General features: G+C 32.3%; 1 protein-coding gene across 3 annotated transcripts in view; it reads right to left on the bottom strand.

The window, feature by feature from the left end:
* The window catches only part of LOC129230104 (adhesive plaque matrix protein-like), an 83,548-nt gene extending 67,703 nt beyond the window's left edge, over nucleotides 1–15,845 (bottom strand). For all 3 annotated transcript variants that reach the window (XM_054864502.1, XM_054864503.1, XM_054864504.1), the window contains exons 1-2: nucleotides 15,811–15,845; nucleotides 10,301–10,459 (exon numbers count right to left, since the gene is read on the bottom strand). In XM_054864502.1, the coding sequence (XP_054720477.1) occupies nucleotides 10,301–10,459; nucleotides 15,811–15,822 (171 nt within the window). In that variant the 5' untranslated portion in view covers nucleotides 15,823–15,845. The remainder of the gene's footprint in view (nucleotides 1–10,300; nucleotides 10,460–15,810) is intronic.
* Between the last annotated feature and the right edge of the window lie 5,974 nt (nucleotides 15,846–21,819).

Consider the following 21,819-nt stretch of genomic DNA (forward strand, 5'->3'; position numbering starts at 1 on the left):
GCGTAATTAATGAATGGTCCCTTATCTTTCCAAAAATGCGTAAAAAATTTAATTATATGCATTTGCATGTTCTTAAGGTTTTTTTGCGAAACTAAATTTATTTTTGAAACATCTTCTTTCTTATAAAGTTCAAAATAAATTGTACTCTTAACTAATTTTTCCGGACATTTCTTAATGTACGCTATTTCATTTTTTTCTTTCAGAGACACCGGTTGCGTTTGTATTTTATGAAGGTGTGCTACGTAAACAGTCCGTTCAAGTTCTATTTGTTCGTTTTCTATCGGGTTAAAAGGATTGAGGAATGAGACTTTTTCCTCATTTGTGTAGATATTCAATGCAACAAAAGTCTCGTTTGAACCATTATTCCATTCAGTTTGAATGCGTGCTTTATAATAAGCAAAAAAGTAAATAAATAAAATATTTTTCTACCTGAAAGACAGAAAATTTCGTTTCTGATACTCGTATATTCTGATTAGCTGCATTTTCTACAAATATTTCGTTATGAAACTGTTTTAAAATTCTTTGTTTCCGTTGACGAAAAATAAAGATTAGAAAATACGACATAAAATGCTTAAATGCGATATTGTAAACTCTCATTAATCCAAACCCTATTAAACCGGACTTCGCATAATCCGGACAACCATTTAGCAGTACATACTGTTAAATAAAAGGCGAGTTAGCTCAATGATGTATTTTTTGGTCGTGTTTTGTATTTTTATAATATCCTGTTATGCAATTTTAAATTTCATTCTCTTGAATTCAAAATATAATTTTTACTTTGTACAGTAGTTTGTTTCTGTACCTCGGCTCAACTTATAGGTTATTTTGTTCCATCCATACTTTTATTAATTCAGACTGACTGAATCCCCTTTCATTCCGGATTAATAAGGTTCTTCACAATTTTATCGCTCAATTTCTATAAATTTACGAACAAACTCATACGTCGCGATAACAATTGTATATTTACCAACAAATAGAAAACAACTTTTTGTTCTCCCCCCCCCCCATACCTTTTCAAAGAATACATTATTCAGTGTAACCCTCGATGCATATTGTTTTCTGATGAATTTTTGTTCTAACAACATGGATAATTTTTAGGACCTTTGAGACCTTGGACAAGTTGGAGACTAATGGCGTTTCTCCTAAAAGGTAGCAGTGGAGCTAATTAACATCAATACCAAAACCGGGTCCACCAGAAACAAACGATAATAAAATGGAGCTAAAACTTATAAAATGGGTTTGGTAATTGTCAGCAGCGGTAACGATTAAATCTTCATGGCCTTGAACGTAAACACAATCAGACGCCATTGCGTAACAAGGCCACAGTCAAGGAATAGAAAAAACTGAGCTAGGGTGTAAAAGCAACATCACCAGTCAATGGGAAATATTCCCAATTGAAGGGTCAACATTATGTTTCATTCCTTCTCCATTCGATAAAACAACGTTCCTTAAAATCTTTGATAAGCGGAACTCTATTTAATGTCCACTTTTTTTTACGGAACCCCTGATTCATCTTCTATAGTGTAGTTTCACTACCAACATCCAAAAATCATTTACTTTTATTAAAAACGAAAAATATTCCCAACAAAACTTTTTTGTCATCAAAAAAAAAATACATTTTTTTTTTAAATTTAAAATAAATGACATTAAAAAAATGTATTCTTTTCGTGAACTAACATAGTCACAGGTGATACATTGACAATAATTGAGTTTTCAATCCACAATTATTCATTCTGATGTTTTCTCTGATGCTCATTCGAAAAATACCAATTGAATGCTTCATTTATAATTTATTTCAATCGAATTTTTATATTTCATTTTTAATTAAAATAATAAATGCGGAACCTTTGATTGATCGCCATGTAAACGTGGGGTTCCATAAAACAATGCTAAAAAACACTGCGATAAAAAAAGTTATATTACATTACTATTACTTATTTATTTTTATTTTTTCTGAAAATAAAAACAAAACTTTTGCCTTCCAAAGTTTTATTCCTTTAATTTTATCTTAAAAATATTATTTAAATTTCTATGTGAATTTCCAACAAATTTTGCTCATTAAAAATATGCTTTTGTTTTTCGTTGATTCATTAAAAGCATAAAAAACCTTTACTGTTTCGTTAAAACCAGAACAAAAAGTTACATAAATTTTCACGAGTAACTAGTCTTTTTGTAAATCTGTTCCTCAAAGCCCGACTAACGTAAGTCTACGTTATCACTATTATGCAAGAGAGCACAAAAACGTTTGTCTGGAACATACAAAGGTTGGGACTCTCGCTCTTATAACACTGGTAAATAATTGTAAAAGATTTTTCTTTCAAATTTGTTGTGAATACGCCTAAGGCAGGCGCAGAAAGAACAAGAGTGGTGTGAGAGAAAACGTGCAGGTGAAGTTACAGTTCTGAATGTAATAAAAAAGAAAAGATAAAAGTTTCACACTTCTTTCGTGAGTCTTCACGACACACAATTTTTATTCCCATAAGGGATGATACGCTTTTGTAGCAGCGTTTCGAGATTTTACTTCTAAATAGGGATAATACAGATAAAGAGCAACATCGTTTCTTGAACAGAGGGATGATAAACATAGGGATCCTATTTAAAATTGAGCAAAAAACGGCTCCAATAAGGATCCTATTTAAATTGAGCAAAAAATTTTTAAATAGATTTTAAAAATCTCTATCAAGGAGAAAAAAACTGTTCAGATAGCATTTCGACCTACACCGAATGGCATGAGCCAACTGCAGGTTGCAATGGGATTTCCTTACTGCATGGTACAAAACTGTTACAAGATGCTTTTTTTTTCTTTTTTTGGAATTTTATGAAACAAATTTTAACACTGAAGGTGATGATTTCTCTCTCTTTGTGTATGTGTGTGTGTGTGTGTGTGTAGGGGGAGGAGAGAAGGAGAGAGAGAGAAAACAATTTATGCAATTCTATTAAAAAGCTTAAAATAATTAAAACAGTTTCAAAATAAACTCAATGTCAGAAAATAAGTCTAAGTAACTCAAACAGTTTGTTTTTCAGTTATTAACTCCATGTTAACCAGAACTATAAATATAAACAACGAAGCTTTTACAAATGCATGTTTTGTAATAGTTGATTAACTATTGTTTTTCTGTCGTCGCAATTCGTCGTCTACTGCTTGTTGGATAGTCCAAAAATGATGTTGAGTAAAGGCAAAGGCTGCACGGATAGGAATGACCTCATGTTGGATGGAAATTAAACAAATAAAAGAAAAACAAAGCTACAATTCGCCGTGACGTACGCGCTTCCTTGGCATGCTTCCAGCTGGGCCGACGTTACGCTTTGCTGCTGCAAACTTCAGCAGATCAAGGTTAGAATTAAAAGTTATAGGGATTCTGCTTTTGAAAGAAAGCGTGCAGTAGAACAAGCTTCCGATATGAATTTTTAAAACCCCCACTTTGGCGCATAATATCATCGTTGATGCAGAACACTTAACATTCCTGGGGCTAAAAATATTGGGAAATTTTTTGAGCTGGGTCTTAAAATATGTCCTCTAATCATCTGTGTTCGTTTTTGTTATGGAGTAGCTTATATGTTATACGGTGTTGTCCAGGTATTTGCTGATGCCACATTTGCTCTTGGAATGTTGAAAAAAAAATAATTAAATGGCAAATATATTTTTCTTGTATAACTAGACGCCGACAAAAAATGGAAAATGTTAGGAGCTCGGAAAAATTTTTAGGTGCAAGACGAATTATTCCTCAGATTTTTTACAAAAATTCAATGCAACATGGGTTTTGAAAATTCTTGTTCTGAAAGAACTAAAATTCATTTAGGGGGTTTTAAAAATTCATATCGGAAGCTTGTTCTACTGCACGCTTCCTTTCAAAAGCAGAATCCCTATAACTTTTAATTCTAACCTTGATCTGCTGAAGTTTGCAGCAGCAAAGCGTAACGTCGGCCCAGCTGGAAGCATGCCAAGGAAGCGCGTACGTCACGGCGAATTGTAGCTTTGTCACCAAGAGATTTGTCAGACCTTGTGTATGACAATGAGCAGCAAAAAATGTTTTGGGGAATTATTAAATGAAAGAATGGAAATGAGAGAAATAAGTAATAAATAAATACGCAAGTGATTTGATAAAGCATTGAATAAATAAACGAAATGAGCTCTTTCACTTTGCCCCGCATACACTTGAATAACTGTACAAATTATTTTAAACACAAATAAATCCAATATTAAACAAATAAAAACTGCACCAAAGATTAGCAAATCTCAATTTATACTTAAAACTTTAATAACAAGAACTTTATCATTGCAATATGAGTATCAATTTTTGAAAATTGCTTTCATTATCATATTCTTTGATTTTCAGAGGTAACTTTATCTTCACTGGAATAGACTACATGTGTTACTACATAGTTAAAAATTGCCAGATAGGTGGCGTTAAAAGCGGAGTAATTTTTCACCATTTCGCTTTGCCCCACATCCCCCTACTTCTCTGGACTCAAACCATATGCAGTAATATAAGAACAATGTTCTTCACTTACCAGAGGCGATTCCAGAAAAAATCGACATAGTGGCACACCCCAACGAAATTTTTTTTAAGGATTTATTTAGTAACCTTTTGTTAGTAAATACTTAAGATAATAAAGCAGACGCATATAACACAGGAAAAGAATTCAATCTGGATTTTCACGCATGATTTTCTAGCAAGATTTCACACAAGGTTGTGTAAGCAATGAAGCGGCTGCTAGTTGCGTACCCTGGCAGCTAGTTGTGTGATGAAAACTGGAAGTTGTACATTTGCTTTTGAACTTTCATAAAAGTTTTTTTCTTTTCTTTTATCAATTAACTGAGAAATACAGGAAGTAGAGTAACTCTGTTGAGACTGCGAGAATGAAAAAAGAGAGAAAAAACTATAGAGCACATCTCGGGTTATTCAAACTGCATTATGATTTCTCACTGCGTATGAATATACTGACATTATCCTATTGATTAGTTTTAAGCGACTTGTAATACAATCATAACCCTATTTGTTTTGCGGTCACCAAGTACTAGTTTTAACATTTACGTACGAAAATAAGCACTTTTCGAAATCCACCCGCGCTTGAGTTTTACAAGATACTTAAAATCATTATCTTCCCACTCATTGTTACGTACACACTTTCCGTCAACATTGTCTTGTTTGCAGTGAAAATGCAAGTAGAGATTAAGCTATTTATTTAAGTTTAAAAAAAAGAGAATCTTGAAAGGGAAGTGATGAAAAGCGTGTAACTTTCTCCTTTTCTTTCGTGCAAACAACAGGTGTAAAATCTGGGGCAGTATAATAAGTGTTTTTCATCGGTGTCAAACAAAACCCTTCGGCAAGGACTGCTATGCGGCCTTTCTTCGAGTATTCGCACGAAGTTGCCCCTTTGCGACGAAAGGAATGAATATTTTGTATCAATATTGTGTTCGACCAGCTTTAGTATGTGTGTGCGCATCTCTTTTCCTCTATCCATCTATAATTATCTCTATTTCTCTACTTGTATCAATCTACTAAAAATCACTTATTTTCGCGAGCCGTAATTTTCGCGAAAATGAAGATATCGGTGATTTCGCGAAATGAAAAATTCGCGAATCTGATATGAACAAAAACGAAAGTCCAAAAATCTGCCACGAGAAAGTATTTCGCGACGCTTAAATTTTCGGAATTACAGCGGGCTTTCGAAAATTAAAGCCTGGATAAAATAAATGCTTTTCCAGTATCTATCTATTTTGATCAGCGTTGTCTATTTATCTATCGATGTCTTTATATCGATCTATTTCGGCTATATACCGTCGACATCTTTTTTTTTCTTTTTGAGCAATCACGATTGCTTATTGTTCTCACTTGACGATTTTGATGTCTTATGATTTTATTCCCCCCCCCCCCGCCTCCCTCTGCAGCACCACTGTCGATCGGCCGCCTCACGATGCTGCTGCTCTAGTGCTTGCACACAGACACAAACACACACCTACACACACACACACACACACTCATGCGTGTACACAGACACAAACACACACGCATACATACACATACCTATATATACACACACACTCATGCCTGGACACAAACACACACGCCTACATACACACACACACACCCGTGATTGCGGAAAACATAATTTGCATTCAAGAAGCTAAAATTCAAATTAATTTGACTGTTTTTTTTAACGGTTTTAAAAATTTGTAGGACGCCCAGGTCTAGCTCTACGTAGTATTTAATTTAATGGTTGAATGATAACAGAAGCTGGTGTACTTTTGAAAACATGCTACAAAGAAAAAGACGATAAAAGATCCAGAACTGATGAAAACTTTTTCTAAAACCTAGTAAGTGACACGTTGACACAATAAGAAACAAAGCGATTAATAATAAATAATAACTATGAAATATGTACATAGATAGTATTAAAAATACAGGGAGTAAATAAAATTATCCTTCTTATTAGTTATTTTTATATCGAAAATAAAATAGTTGCTATTCTATTTTATTCAGTTATAAAACTTCGTAAATTTTCACTATTCTTAAGTAAAATGCTAACATTCAATTAATCCATCAATTTCCTGTTTTTATAGTTAAGTCGGCAGACAAATATTTTTGATATAATTTATTTATTTTTTTATAATTTACAGAAAGGGATAGCAAACTAAGAACGTATTCAAAATCTATAAATGTTCCGCATTATTGGTGTAACATTTTAGTTTTTGATGTTATTGGTTTTTAGATGAAAATTTTTTACAGCTTTGCCTTTAGACGCAAAAGTTGGATATTTGTAAACTATTGACGAATGAAAAATAAAGAAATATCTTTTATTCAGAAAAGTAAAAGAAAATGCATAACAAATATATAGAGAACTATACAAATATGTGCAATTTAATGTTCTTATTTTTATTTATTTATTTATTTATTTATTTTATTTTATTTTTTTTTTGGACAAAGAATATGTCAGAAGAAAAACCGTCTTGTATATTAACATTTAAAGAGTATGTAAAATTTGCTTATTTATTTATTTATGTTCTATTTATATTTTATTAGTTTTATAAATTTATTTATGCATTTATTTATTTATTTTTGAAATGTTCAAAATTGAACCAAAAATTCTACAACAGTGAAAACGAAACATGCGACAGAGGTGTTCAAGCTTTAAAATAATTTTTTTAAGAATCGGCAAATTTTCACCAGAATCTTCATCAATTCATATATGTATTTTTTAAAAAATTACTATTGTTTTATTTTTAAATATTTTTAAGCTGATTAATTAATTTTTAACCTTTGTATTTAGCGACATTTTTCATGTTTTTCATGGTTTTATACCCGTGCTTTTAATTTTTTTATTTTTAAATACTACTTATTAGTTAATTTTTGTTTTTAGCAAAATTTTATGCGTTTTTGAGTTGTATTGTAACTTCTATTAATTTATTTAGCTATACCGTAACTCAGGGCCGAATTTAGCTCCATGCCGCCCCTGGGCAGATTTTAAATCTGCCGGCTCCCTCTCCTTAAAGGAAGCAAATTTTCCTTAACAAAAAACACGCAAATAAGTGTTCCCGAAATTTAAACTGTCAAGCTTATGAAGAAATGATGACGTTTCACATTCAGTCCCCCCCCCCCCATGGGAGGTCACAGTACTCTCCCAAAAAATTCCTTATTCAACAAATTATGCAGACGATTTGTCAAATTTGGAGATAATATTGCAACATAGATTCTTTTTTCTTTTTGAAATTTTCAAAATTGTTTTTTAATGATGCCTAACGTTCTTTCTCATTAGATGTTATGTACGTATGCATGATATGCGGTTACGCTCGTATTTTATCATTCGGTAAAATTAGAATTTTCCTCTTCCCAAAAATTCTAGTTAGATGCGCCGCTGTTTATATTGCTTTATTTTGTACAAAGAGTTCAAAGTTTCCGCTTTTGAAAACTGCCCATTTGGAAAAAATATATCACGTTTAAAAGTGTTTTGAAGATTCTTTTTCGTTCTTCGGTTTTTAATTTAGCATGTTTCCTTTGGTTAAAATCATTCAGCCTTTTTCTCTCGTCACTCATTTTCATTTGCCTTCGCGACCTGATATTAACAGAAAATAATTTTAAAATATTAATAATGTAAAAAACAAAAAAAAAACGTCAATTCCTCAAGAAACCAGTACTGAATAAACTTCAGTATAACACTAAAAATCTTAGGCTAACTCCAATCTTGCTTCGACTTTTGGCTAAACGCAACGACACTTTCTGAAGTTGACATCCGCTTTTCGTCTTCACTTACTGTTTTTCGCTGATCTATTACCATGATTAAAAAACATTTGATTTTCATAAGATGTGTGAAAGCAATCATTATAAAATTACAAGAAAGAATTGTCTCTGTGGAAAATGAAATAATGCCAATATTTCACTTTCAAGAATAACAAATTAATTTAAAAAATGTGCAGTTAAAAAAATTTCGGAAAATTTACGGTAATTGTTACTGGCATCCATGTTGCCAGTAATTATTACCGTAAAAATCAAATGTTACTGTAAAATTATATCCTCGGTAGGTCACAGCAACCAATTGGAGCTGGGATCGTTTATTTTTCCGGTATAAATTACCGTAAAAAGTAGCGATGCTGTAAGTCCGCCATTTTACAGTAACACTTACCAGAAAATCTTCCTGAATTGTTAACAGTGATGTGGTTAAAGCAAAATTTGCCGCCCCTGAAAATTTTGCCGCCCTTGGCAGTTGCCTACTCTGCCTATTGGGAAATTTGGCTTTACTGTAACTGTTACACTTTAACAGTTTCTTTTATTTTTTTAATTATTTATACTTTTATCTTACAGGGGAAAAAAAAGTTAAACCTTTATTAAATGAACGTTCTTTCAACCATTAACTCACGTCTTCTGCATTAAAAAAAGGGATTCCTTATAACCTCGAAACACGCATTGTATACAATAATTCAGTTTTTGTGTTTTTTAAGCTGTTTATTTTCCTTTTTTTTTTTCAACATAAAAGTATTATCTTTCTTTTAAATCAGTGTTCACAGATTTAAAAGGGAGAAAAAAAGAAGCAAAATGAAATTCGTGAAATTATTCGTAAATTTTTAACTGTCACTATGCTTTGTAGACGTTGATATATTTTATGTTATATTAGCCATTGAAACTCTATTCTCTATGAACTGAAAATAAATGTTTTGTGCAATTAAAAATATTCAAAATTAAATGTTCGAAATTAAATCAAACTCAACACAAATTGCAGGATTTCATGACAGATCCATTGGCTAAATATTTACTTTGATAACTGATTATTTTGACCAAGTTTCACTGACATAATAACTAAGGGGTCTAAGGACCTTTAACCTTCAAAATTTTCGATTTTCTGGGGAAAATATATGTTGCGCATAGTTTAATTCTGAACAATTTGATACCTTATTTATTACCATACGCAAAAAACTTTTCAAGTTATTGTACAAATGCGTAAACTTTCCCCCATAGAGATTTATATTAACAGCAGCTGTTTAAGCCTCTTTTTCTCAGGTGCCGGTTTTTTCGGTTTTCTCGTTTTGCGCGCAAGATATTTCAGAAAGTTTTTTATATATTTCCGTAAAACTTTTCATGCATGTTTTTCTGGTATATTTTTATGACCTGAACCTAAATTTTAACTAAAAATGAAAGTTGATGTTTAAAAAAAAAGATATTTTTACCCAAAATTTTGGAAATTTTTGATATTTACTTATAAAATTTCAAAAAAATAAATAAATAATTTTAAAATAAATAAATAAATTTAGGTTCAGGTCATAAATATAAACCAGATAAACATACATAGAAAGTTTTACGGAAATATATAAGAAACTTTTTGAGATATCATGCGCGCAAAACAAGAAAACCGAAGAAAACGGCGCGTGAGAAAAAGACGCTTAAACAGCTGCTGTTAACATAAATCTCCATGGGGAGCTGTTACGCATTTTTACGATAACTTGAAAAGTTTTTTGTGTATGGTAATAAATAAGGTATCACATTGTTCAGATTTAAAATATGCATAACATATATTTTTCCAGAAAGTCGAAAATTTTGAAGGTTAAGGGTCCTTAGACCATTTCTCTAACATGTATCAGATAATTATTTATAACATTTGTGATGTCCAAACACAGTTACAAGAACTCTCTTATGCAATGATTACTTTGAGGTAAAAATCACAATGTACTGAAATTGCATACATTTATTTTGTAAAGGACAAACTGCTTCATTTCTAAATTTGTGTCTCAAAATATTAGTACTAAAAGTAGAAACGAAATAAAAAATCAATGTTAATTTGTATCAAAAATAATTATAACCATATTTACCTTTTTCGAGGAAGTACTTTTCGTTGTTCTCTTTTGGCGGGCTGTAGGTTTATCCTGATCCCTATCAGAGTCGAAAAGAGTTTTCGTTGTTTTTTTCTGACGCACTATTGGTTTATCCAAGTGGCTACCAGACTGAACCACTTGTTCTACGTGTTCCACCTGAAAATGAAAGAAATAATCAGCATGTTAAATCATGAAAATTTGTTGTTTTTTCTGAATTCTGGATGACAAACTTTAGAGCAGAATTAAAATGGAGGGAGCAAGTCCAATCATTGACTTAGCAAAAGCTGACCCAAGGACCCTAAGCCACGTGACTCAACAACGACGAATAGTTGGCACGTTTTGCGTGAAACAAGCGAAAGAAACATGATTTCTTCCAATGCTTTGCTTTAAAATTTATCACGTGACTTGGGGTCTGGGTTCCATGAATGAAACTTTTCACTTCCTCCATTTTATCTCTTCTCAATGGACAAAACGTGAATTTAATTTGAAGGTAGTGTCGTGCATTTGGCTAATTCCAGAGCAACAAAAAATAGAGAAAAAAAGTACATTATGATTTTTTTTTTTTAAGTTTCAAAAGAATAAATTGAAAATTAGTATTTTGCTGCACATCATTTTAGTGTCGTAACGGACAAGAGTTACAATTATTTTTTACTATCTTACAAGTTACGCTGATGATGGGGGTTAAAAGATGAGGGTTTTAACAATATAATATTTGAGATGTTTGTGGTAAAACTTTATGTGCAGAGAAATGATTAATCCTTGAAACAATAAATTTCAATTAATGAAATTGTTAACATTAATATTTATGGTATAAAATTAGGTTTTCAGTATTGCGTATATAGCCTGAACGTCAAAAAAAAAAATATTGTCCAGTTTCAACTTTTAAAAAATGATTATATAGTTCAAAAGTATGCAACCCAATTCGTGGGAGCAACACAGAAAAATATCTCTCCCAAACTCTTCAATGTCTTTACTTTGTCATAAATATAACAAGTCCAACATCTCAACAGAATAGGCCTTTTGACAAATAAAGTTGACCATCTTTGTAAGTTGACCACCTGTCTAAGTTGACCGCATTTTTCAGGCACGGAATTAGCCTTTATCATATAAATCAACCTCTGTAAGTTGACCACCTGTTAAAGTTGACCGCTAAAGTAGTGCACCGCAAGTGGTCAACTTACACAGGTTTCATTCACTGTAAGCTGAGCCCTACTTGTAAATCAGATCCCCTGGATGAACAGCACCTACTCTTATGTCCGAAACTTGACTCTACTTAACAGAATAGAGGAAATATTTGCCAACTATGCTGTATGATCAGGGATCTCATGTTCTAAGCATACGATTGCTTTACTTCTAGACATATGCTAACTTCAAGTACTTTAATCGTGAATTGGCTTTGTAATTTTATTTTGTGTATTTAATTGTAACGTTTTTGTCGAGTTTTATTTTTTAATGCTTTATTAATATTTTGGTACTGTCAAATTTTGGCTGAAGTTTTGTAATGATTATTATTTTCTATTTTTGGCAAAATGCCTGGTGCAATAGATTAAGTTCTTTTTTCTCTAGTCTAGTTCTATGATATACATATTATTGATACCCTGGACACATCGCGGAACACTTCACCTCTTTCTGCGGCAGTCGCGGCATCATTGAAACATATACACGTTGCAAAAGCAATTACCAAATGTGATGTTTTCAACTGTACAGTAAGTTTGCTCAATAAATGTTCTTTTGTGTCAAGCAAGTTACAATTTTTAACAATAGGCAAAAGTTCTTTGTGACCTTAGATTGAACTATCAAGATACTTTCTAAAATATGGAAACTATCCGATATTTTGAAATGTATCCGATATTTTCAATCAACGCGAACTAAATTCTTTAAAATCTAACTGCATTCTTCAACCACACTGCTATTTTCATATATGATTATTATCATAATGTTTCTTTCCTTATTAATCTATAATAGACTTTTTATGCAAAAAATTACATATTTAAGTATAAATGACATTTACAATCAATCTCTAGTGAAATGTAATAATTCAGAGTTTTTTTTAAATAAACCCTTTTGTTATTTTAAACTTCTTTTAATCTAAATTGGGTAACTTATTCACTAGCTGCCTTTCTTATTTTAAATGATGTTATTCACTTTTGCACAATTATATAATTCAGAAATGAAAATAATACATTAGTCAGTTCACAAATATAAGATTACACAAACATAAGGCCTTATTTTCCTGACTATCTTCTAATTTTTAACCTGGCTTTCTTTATCTATTTAAATTTTTTTACATTACTAATATTCATATAAAATAAAAGAGCAATATAGTATTATATTATGCTATGATGTGTAAATATATATCATATAATAAAAAAAATAGTATATTTAGATAATTTTTATAAATATAACATGAGAATATTAATGTGATTAATAAGTATAATTTACTATTTAGCGAATACCGTGGTTCCAAAAATAAACATCGAAAATATCAATTACGATATTTTCAAAACAAATATCGAATGTATAACACGAGATATATCAATTGATATATGTCGGTGAACACTGTTATGATGTAACTCCATTTATTTGTGAACATTGTCATTATAGTTATATATATATATATATATTTATTTATTTAATATGCTTTCAGAGTCGATTCAGGAATCATAGAAGCTTTGTTATGAGAGAGAGCGAGGTTTTTTTTGTTTTTTTTCGTGTTTGTTTTTCTTATAAGAGATAATCTTCTTAGTAATTGAACACGCAGTTGTTTCACGCTCACAGTTTCATAAATACATTGAAAATTAAAAAGTTTTCAAACCATCTTCCCGGAAAATGGTCATGTTTTGAAAATCTTGCTAAAATAAAAACTCTGTGTAAAATAAACAAACCATGCACACGGGTGCCCAAGAGCAATGGCATACCTCCCCCTCCCCCCCCCCGAAATACTGCATAGACCCCCTTCCGCCCTCAAAAGCAAGAACCCCTTCTCTCAAAATAAAAAAATAAAAAAACTCCCAAAAAGCACCCCCCATCCCTTAAAAAAAGTTTCAATGACGCAACCTGCGCCATGACCTCTGCCCCCTGGATGAACACCCCTGCGATACATTTGCATTAACTATTTTTCAGATCAAAATTTTTATACTTTGCTGTCATGATTTTCGTGAACCAATCAAATCTTAGTCATTCAAATTTGCCGTGCAATCTGCACGGTGTTTTACGGAGGCATGTTTAATAAATCTGTCATTGCGACAGAACGACTTGGGTCAACACGTGACTGCCAAGGCCATGCTTCTTTTTTCCCTTTAATTTTTAAATGTCTCATTGTGTATATACAACGACGATCTGTGTAGGTGAAAAGCCTTTTTTCAACATTCGGATTCAGCTTGGTAAAAGTTTGTGTTTTACGATGTCTCTAAAAGGAGGGGGAACTTGTCAAATTACCTCTTTGGATGCTACAACGTTTGTTCAAGACGATAATTGTGAGAATAGGTGAAAAGAAAAAGAACAGTTATTTTAAGTTGGTAAATGTTTAAATTTTATTAATTATAGATATATATTATGAGTAATCAGTTAATTTTTACTATTAAAATTAACCAACTAATTATTAACACTTCATACAAAGAGAAGGACATATCGTGTAAAGAGATGTTTTCAAAAATTTCACACCGTTTGCGAAAACAATACGGTTCAACATAATGTAGATTGATCTCCTATACAATTTGACTTCTCGAAAGGACAAGAAATAATGCACTGAAAAATATTGAGAATTGACATACGTATGTTTTTAAGCTGTAAGTATAAATTTTTATGATACCGTAAAAGACCGAAATTGGAGAATGTCGACTTCCACCGGTGATAAAATTGAAATATGTGGTCTTTCATCGATATCTTTGGAAAGCGAATGTTGATATTCAACAACTAATGTCACCATTAATGTTTCGGACTTTCACAGTATTATAGATGTTATGTGTATGTGTAATCTGTAGGGTATTATTTGACAGTAGACAGTTCCGAAATCAAATGGGTTCTAATGGTTTTTACAAAACATTACGCAAAGGTGCCCACCTGGGGGGGGGGGGTCATAGCGCAGGACTGCGCCATTGAAATTTTAGGGGGTGTTTTGAGGGGTATTTTTTCATTTTTAGGGGGGCTCTTGCTTTTTTGGGGGGAGAGGGGCAGCCATGCATTAAGGTATGTTCAGTAGTTGAATCAATTCCTAGATGAAACTATTAAGATGAAATAGAAACATAACGAAACAATATATATATTTTTTAATACGAAACTTTATTATTTATCTACTAAAGTAGATATTTCATGAATAAATAAAAACAAAATTAAAGATAAAACTAAACCCAATGGCGTAACCAATGGCGTAGCGAGAAAAAATCTTTGGGGGGGGGGGATAATTTTTTCTGAAGTTTAAAGTAAAGTCATGCCCTCAAGTTTATACACTTATACTGTGCATATATATATATATATATATATATATATATATATATATATATATATATATATATATATATATATATATATATATATATATATATATATATATATATATATATATATATATATATATATATATATATATATATATATATGTTTTGAGGCTCATGGGGGGTTCTGACCCCCCTATACCCCCCATGGCTACGTCACTGGGCGTAACAACCCACAAAGACCAAGGCCCACTGTGCCCATCTCAGTTTTGAAATAAAAATACTGTACGTAAGAAAAAAAAAGACTTTAAAGCTTAATGATTTTCCCATTGCTCTAATTGAATTTAAGTTTTTTTCATTGTTTTTTTTTATTCCCTGATTAATCTACATGAGATGGAAACACTCAGTATCTTGAAACAATACAGGAGTTATTTCCACATATTGAAAATAAAAATTTCCATAAAAAGATTTTAATCAAAATTTATTGTTGCCGAACAGAAAGTACTAAAACAGTGGTGCCAAACCTGTGGCCCGCGAGCTACATGCAGCCCACGAAAGTAGCTTATTTTTACAAACCGAATACCACAATTTATCTCTATGCCAAAAATTTGGAGGCAAATATTCTGACATTGGTTTCAGAGAAACAGATACAAACATTACATTAATAAAATAAGCATCAAAATAATGATAACAGTTGGTTTGTACTTTTCTTTCGCTTCCCACGAAACGTAGAATTTTTTTTTAATATTTAAAAATATTATATGTTGTTTAGGCGCGCGAGATTCAGGGGAAAAAAACAAGTTGGGTTGCTCTAAACTTAAATTTTTGGGAGGACAGAAATTCTCAATTTGCCGAATAGGACTCCAAATTTTGCTGACCCGTCAGACAAAAGTTGCCGAAAAAATAAATATTTGGGAGGTCACAGTCACCTCCCATTGGTGCGCCCCTGAATTCTAGGAAACAAAAGGTTGGGCACTACTGCACTAAAAGAAGCTGATTTTGCCCTCAATCATATCCATCTTTTAAAAACATTCCAATCATCCATCCAGACATCAGATTTTGAATGACACTTACCGTGATCTTCATCTTGCGAGCAGCGATAACAGAGTGGCCGCAATCCAGCATGGAATGGGATCAACATGTGGTTGGGACACCCACCCTCATTGGCCGGTTGCACCACGTGACTGATTGAGCCGCATAAAGAGAAAGAAAAATCAGACGCGTGGGCTCCGGATTCGGAGGAAGACTGGTTTCGGAATTTTGTTTACAAAATAGCCACTTGACGTAAAAGCAAGTCCCTAATCAGGGGTGGGCAGCCGGGTGACAATAATTATTGGCCACACAAATGCTATCGACCTATGGGTTGAAAATTGTCTTTATTTTGGAAAGGAAGAGAAAAAGAAACAAAACATCTTCTCTGGAATGAATTGATAAAAATAGGATTACAAGAACACAAAAATTGCAAATTCTTTCATTTACAAAGATGGTCTCGAAAAGGGGGGGGGGGGAGCGGAGTTGTTATGGCTTACAGACTGCTTCACTGTAATTTTTAGTAAGTATAGTTTTAGGAGTTTTGATCAGGGATTTTAGTTCTGGGGGATGGATGCTTCGTAGCAATTGAAGAGCATGAGTTTTTGCATCCCATAAGGGAAGCGCCATCATCCATGGGGGAAGGGGGGGTGCGCTGGCATGCATGTGTTTTTGAAACCATGGCACTCGTTGCATACAATAATTTTCATTTTTTTTTTTTTTTCAATTTATTAGCGTCATTGTCATCACTTTGGGGGAGAAAATTCCCCCCCTCCCCGACTTTTTCCTCTCTTCTGTGGACATTGTTATAACATCAGGCGAAAAAATTAGTTACGATTCTTAGAAGGTTCATTATTAATTAAGTCGACTTTCTTTTTTTGTGCAAAAATTCTAATGTTTTAACAATCAACAGAAAAAGGCCTAAATTTTCCATGACTTGAAAGAATATCTAATTCTCATAAACGTGATTTTTCTATCAACATTCCACAAATTAAATTTGCAACATTGAGTTATGCGTTCTTAGCAAGGACGGATCCAGATAGTATTCAAGGAGAGAGCTATTGATTTCAGATTCCAAAACCTCAACCCCCTAACATCATGGAAAATCGTCTCTAATTAAGCTTTTTTTTTTTTTTTTTTAACCTTCCATTTCAGAAGAAAAAAAAAAAAAAATCTGGAGGAATAAACTGAACTCCATCCCAAACCTTATCGTCATCAAAAGTGTACACTACTGTAGTAACTATTATTATTATTTTATTTTATTTATTTCTTTCTTTCTTTATTTATTTTTTTTTTATTTATTTACTTCAGTTTAAAAATCATTCTAGCCCCAGAATCTAGAATTGAGTTTTTGGAACTTAACTTCCCATACAAAGTTCTGATCTCTATCACCAAAGTGTTAAGAGATGTGATCAAAGGCGCCCATATAGGGGGACAAGTGGGGGTTCAAGCGCCCCCCCCCTAGAAATAAGAACTTTCTTGCTTTTAGTGCTTTTTTTCTTTGCAAAAATGTATAGAAATTTCTTTTCCAGCCATTCATGAATAAGTTATTAAAAATTTCAAATTTTAATATCTCTAATCTGTACTGAAATCGGTTTCCATAGGGAAATATTCTGCTAAACCACAGGGGAAAATTTTGAGCCCTTACCCCCCCCCCCCTTTACCCCCTTAAAATTTTGCATATGGGCTCCCTTGGATGTGATACAATTGCGTTCTGAAATAATTCCGAGAGAGAACCCTCTTTTTCGTAACATTATTGAAGATTGTCTAAAATTCCGTTTTTGGAATTTCAGTATCGAAAATATTCCGAGAGAGAGAGAGAGAGAGAGTTCCAGCACCTCGGCTCAAGGGACGGATCCCCATCTCCCATGCCTTGTATCCGTCCTTGAAGTGTAAAATAATATTACTTAAATCTATTTTAACAATTTAAATAATCAAGGTACATCAGTTTAAAGTTTTGTTGTTTTGTTGTTCTGACTTACCTTATGATTTTTTTTTTTTTTTTTAAGTTTAAAACTGAGGTATGTAACATTTATGCTCCACACTCCTGGACAATAGTATTTCTGTTTTGTATAAACATTTTTTAAAATTATTCTTCCTCTTATGTATAATTTGTTTAAGAGATAAGAATTTTGAAAATGACACTTTTAACCTTCAATATAATTCTGAATCTTGGTAACAGGCTCTGTGCGAATAAAATGTCACTCTACTAGTTCTTATTTTAAACCAAGGGAACATAGCTAAAATATAATATGGTTCAAATGGATTTTATTTGCTCTTGTGAAGCTCCTCATAAAGATTCAGAGTAAATTTTCATCTTTGAAAAACATTCTAATGAATTTGTGATTAAAGAATGTCAAGTTTTTGGAGAATCACCCCTGTTTCATAAACAATTACAATAATTTCTTACCTTTATATGAAATTATAATGGGGTTGTTTCCTCCAGTAAAAAGTACCACTTTTTGTTCTTGAAATTGATAGATGAAGCAATATATATACATAATGGCGCAAGAAAAAACTTTTATTTTTCCAACAATTATTTTTTATTTAATTTTTTTAAATGTCCGATTGTGGAAATAGGGCGTGGTCTTTATGACGTCACAAGTGATGTACTTTGGCACGCTACTCCATTGGCGCCCAAAATATTTACGTTTTGCTACGATAATCGGCGCTGTGTGCTAATGGTATCAGTGAATGGCATTTCATCACTTGTGATATCATGTGCAGAGGCGTTAAAAATGAATTTCAATCTGCCCAACGATTAAAATAATTGATAAAAATATTAAAATTTGTCGAAACTCTATATTTTTAAGCATGCTCTTTCAAAAAAAAAACTAGAGAAGTTTCTTTTCTCTCTCTTTTTCCTTTTTTTTTTTTTTCTTTTGTCAAGGAAAAAAAATTCTGCATCGTGTTATGAATTTCTTTACCATTTTAATAGTCCTTAGACCAAAAATGATACGAAATGCTACTCAAATAAACTAAATGTTATCCAGAAATGCTTTTTAGCATAAAAAAATATCACTCAGAATACATAACTTTCTTTCACAGCTAACATATTCTTTCATCTCCATGCTTGGTATAAACAACGATTTTGGATGAAGCAATGTTTGGAGGATATCCCAGTCGTGTGATTCACTGAGATTGTACACAACCCACTCTGCCCCAATAAGGTATTCTCGGAGTGATTAGACGACTTTCTTCGGATAAGAACAAAGATATCATACGTCATTCAGTTTTTTCTCAAAAAAAAAAAAAAAAAAACTTTTTTTTTCTCGTTAGTTTAGTTTATGTTTTGAAGAAAAGTCACGACAGTGAAATTTTTCCTGGTGGTAAGGCGTGGGAGATTTGAAATGACTCACACATATTTTCTAATCGTCTGGGGAAGAGAACTATAATGTTTAAATGCCAGAAAATTTTGCGCAGGTAGGAAGTCAAAGAAGGTCACTTCGTTTCATAAATGTTGTAAAATGGTTGTTAACAGGGGCGCCCCGTACTTAAATTTTTGGGAGGGCGGAAAGTCTCGCTTTGCCGAATGGAACTCCAAATTTTGCCGAATGATGATGATTTTGCCGAATGGAACTCCAAATTCCGCCGAATGATGATAATTTTGCCAAATGGAACTTCAAATTCCGCTGAATGATGATAACTTTGCCAAATGGAACTCCAAATTCTGCCGAATGATGATGATTTTGCCGAATCGAGCTCCAAATTCTGCAGAATGATCACAATTTTGCTTAATCGGCCGAATAAGGAGTTTTTTGGGGAAATCACAGTAGCCTACCATCTGGGTGCCTCAGTTTGTCAGTGTTATAACAACCATTTTAAAACTTATTAGAGTTACGTGTGCTACCTCGGACTATGAGATCGAACCTCTATATAACGAATGTCTGATCCGTGGATATTCTGGTGGACGTGACCATAGTATGATTCACGATAGGTAAAAAAAATCAATAAGTGTTGCTTCATTTATTTTGTGAAAGGATTTTATTTTTGCTTTTTTTTTCCCATTTTCATGTTCATTTTTCTTTTTTTTACTACATATGTTCCCGGGACATCGCATTCCGAGTGCAATACTGTCATAAATCAGATAAATATGCAAGTTTTGTTTGTTTTTTCTGGGAAAGATTAAAAAATTTTAAACATGATCTTTAATGGGGGTCGTTTCCAAAATTTTAAAAGTAGTTTTTTTCGAAAGAGCATGCTTAAAAACTAGAATCTGACCATTTTTTAAATAATTTGTTTAAGTTTAATTTTTTTAAAAAAAATACTAAAATCGGAGCGCTTTTATTGTTTACGGCTTCTGTCGGTGACATCACAAATGATGAAATGCCCTTCTGTGTTGCCATTCACAGTGCAAAATATTTAATTCGCATCTTTACTCACGTGTATTGGCAACGATATGGTTATAGCAAGCGTAGAGCGCAAGATTTAATTCGCTTCTTGATTACTATAACGTGGAAACGTGGTAGAAAGATGCGCTAAAGTCATCATTTGTGACGTCATCAAGACCACGCCTTGTTTGAAAAATCGGACATCTTAAAAAATTAATTTTAAAAAAAAGTTAGGAAAATAAAAGTATTTTCTGATGGGTCCATGTTTTTTTTTTTTTTTTTTTGCTCATTCTATCTATTTTAATGACTAAAAGTAGTACTTTTGAGTGAGGGAAACCACCCCATTGCTTAATTAGGTTGATTCATGTTTGTTCTACTGGAGATTGGTAAGTTATGCAAGCTTTGCAATGAGTAGAAATCATTATTTACAGCTGCAAAAAAAAGTAAATTGTTCATATTTTTTGATTAACGTAGTATTGCAACCGAAGTGACAACATAAACGTCATATTCGCTTTTATTTTTGGCTAAGTCCCCTATATATACGAACCGACGCATCAGCTTAAGATTAGGCTTTTAGGATCGGAGCGCGTGTTTGAGTGGATGTCGTTGCTGGCAAGTTATCGCGTTTGGTGATTGTTCACTGTGAGCAATTATTAGTGCCACGTGAATTGTTTATGAAATAAAATATTATTTTCAGCAAATTTGACAAAATCCGAAACTTTGCTGTGGTATACCAAACTGCGCAACAATGAAAAATCCGATCCAAAATGGCTAAACTTAAGCTGATGCACCGGCTTCCGAATTTTTTTTTATGTTTTTATTACTATTTCTTAGAAACAGTTTCCAAAATCTGTCACAATTTTCACTTTCATTTTATTACCTCTATACATTCTGTTATCTTTTTTGTTATATGTTTCAGTTAAATTATACCCTGGGTCATAAACATTGCTTTTCATCATAGTGCTTCAGCATATGCTGTTTTCATGGATTTCCATTTTATTTATGCATTTATTTATTTTTATTTATTTATTTTTTATTTTTCTAGTTTTAGTATATTCTATGAAAATCACAATAAGTGTGTACATTTTCTCTTTTGTTGAATTTTGCACTTTTTGAAATTTATTTCTTTTAATTTCGCATAATGTTTATGCAAATTATAGTTATATGTAATTATTTTTTAATGCTTTTTTCGTTTTCCTATGATGTGTGTATTCTTAAGGATCACGACTGCGTAATACAGTTCATGTTTTAATTTTCTCCTTTCTTAGCCTTTTTTTTTTTTTTTTTTTTTTTTTTTAACATTTTCCAACAAAGAAATTTAAAGCATTTCACACAGAAATTGAGTTGTTTCCAATTTCTCAAGAATATTTTTTTCTGAAAGAGCATGGTCAAAACATGGGTGAAGTTTCTTTTTTTCTCTCAATTTCGATTTATTTTCTCTTAAAAAAAAAAAAATCTTAAACGACATTTAGCCGTTGTTTTCATTTTCACTGGTGAATAGTGACGTCACAAGTGATCAAATCGTAGTGTTACCAGAGTAAGGTTTCAGGACACTGTCAAACTTCGCTAAATGAATATTTTATTAAACTAATTTTTCAATTCTCTTTCCGCTAATAAACTGCTCGTGGTGTAAAATCTAAAAAGGCGATATCTTACCAGAATAGACAACCACGCGCTCCAATTCAAGATTACTTTCATCACTTGCGACGTCACACGATGAAAC

Source organism: Uloborus diversus, chromosome 9, assembly GCF_026930045.1.
Source record: "Uloborus diversus isolate 005 chromosome 9, Udiv.v.3.1, whole genome shotgun sequence".
Classification (NCBI taxonomy): domain Eukaryota; kingdom Metazoa; phylum Arthropoda; class Arachnida; order Araneae; family Uloboridae; genus Uloborus; species Uloborus diversus.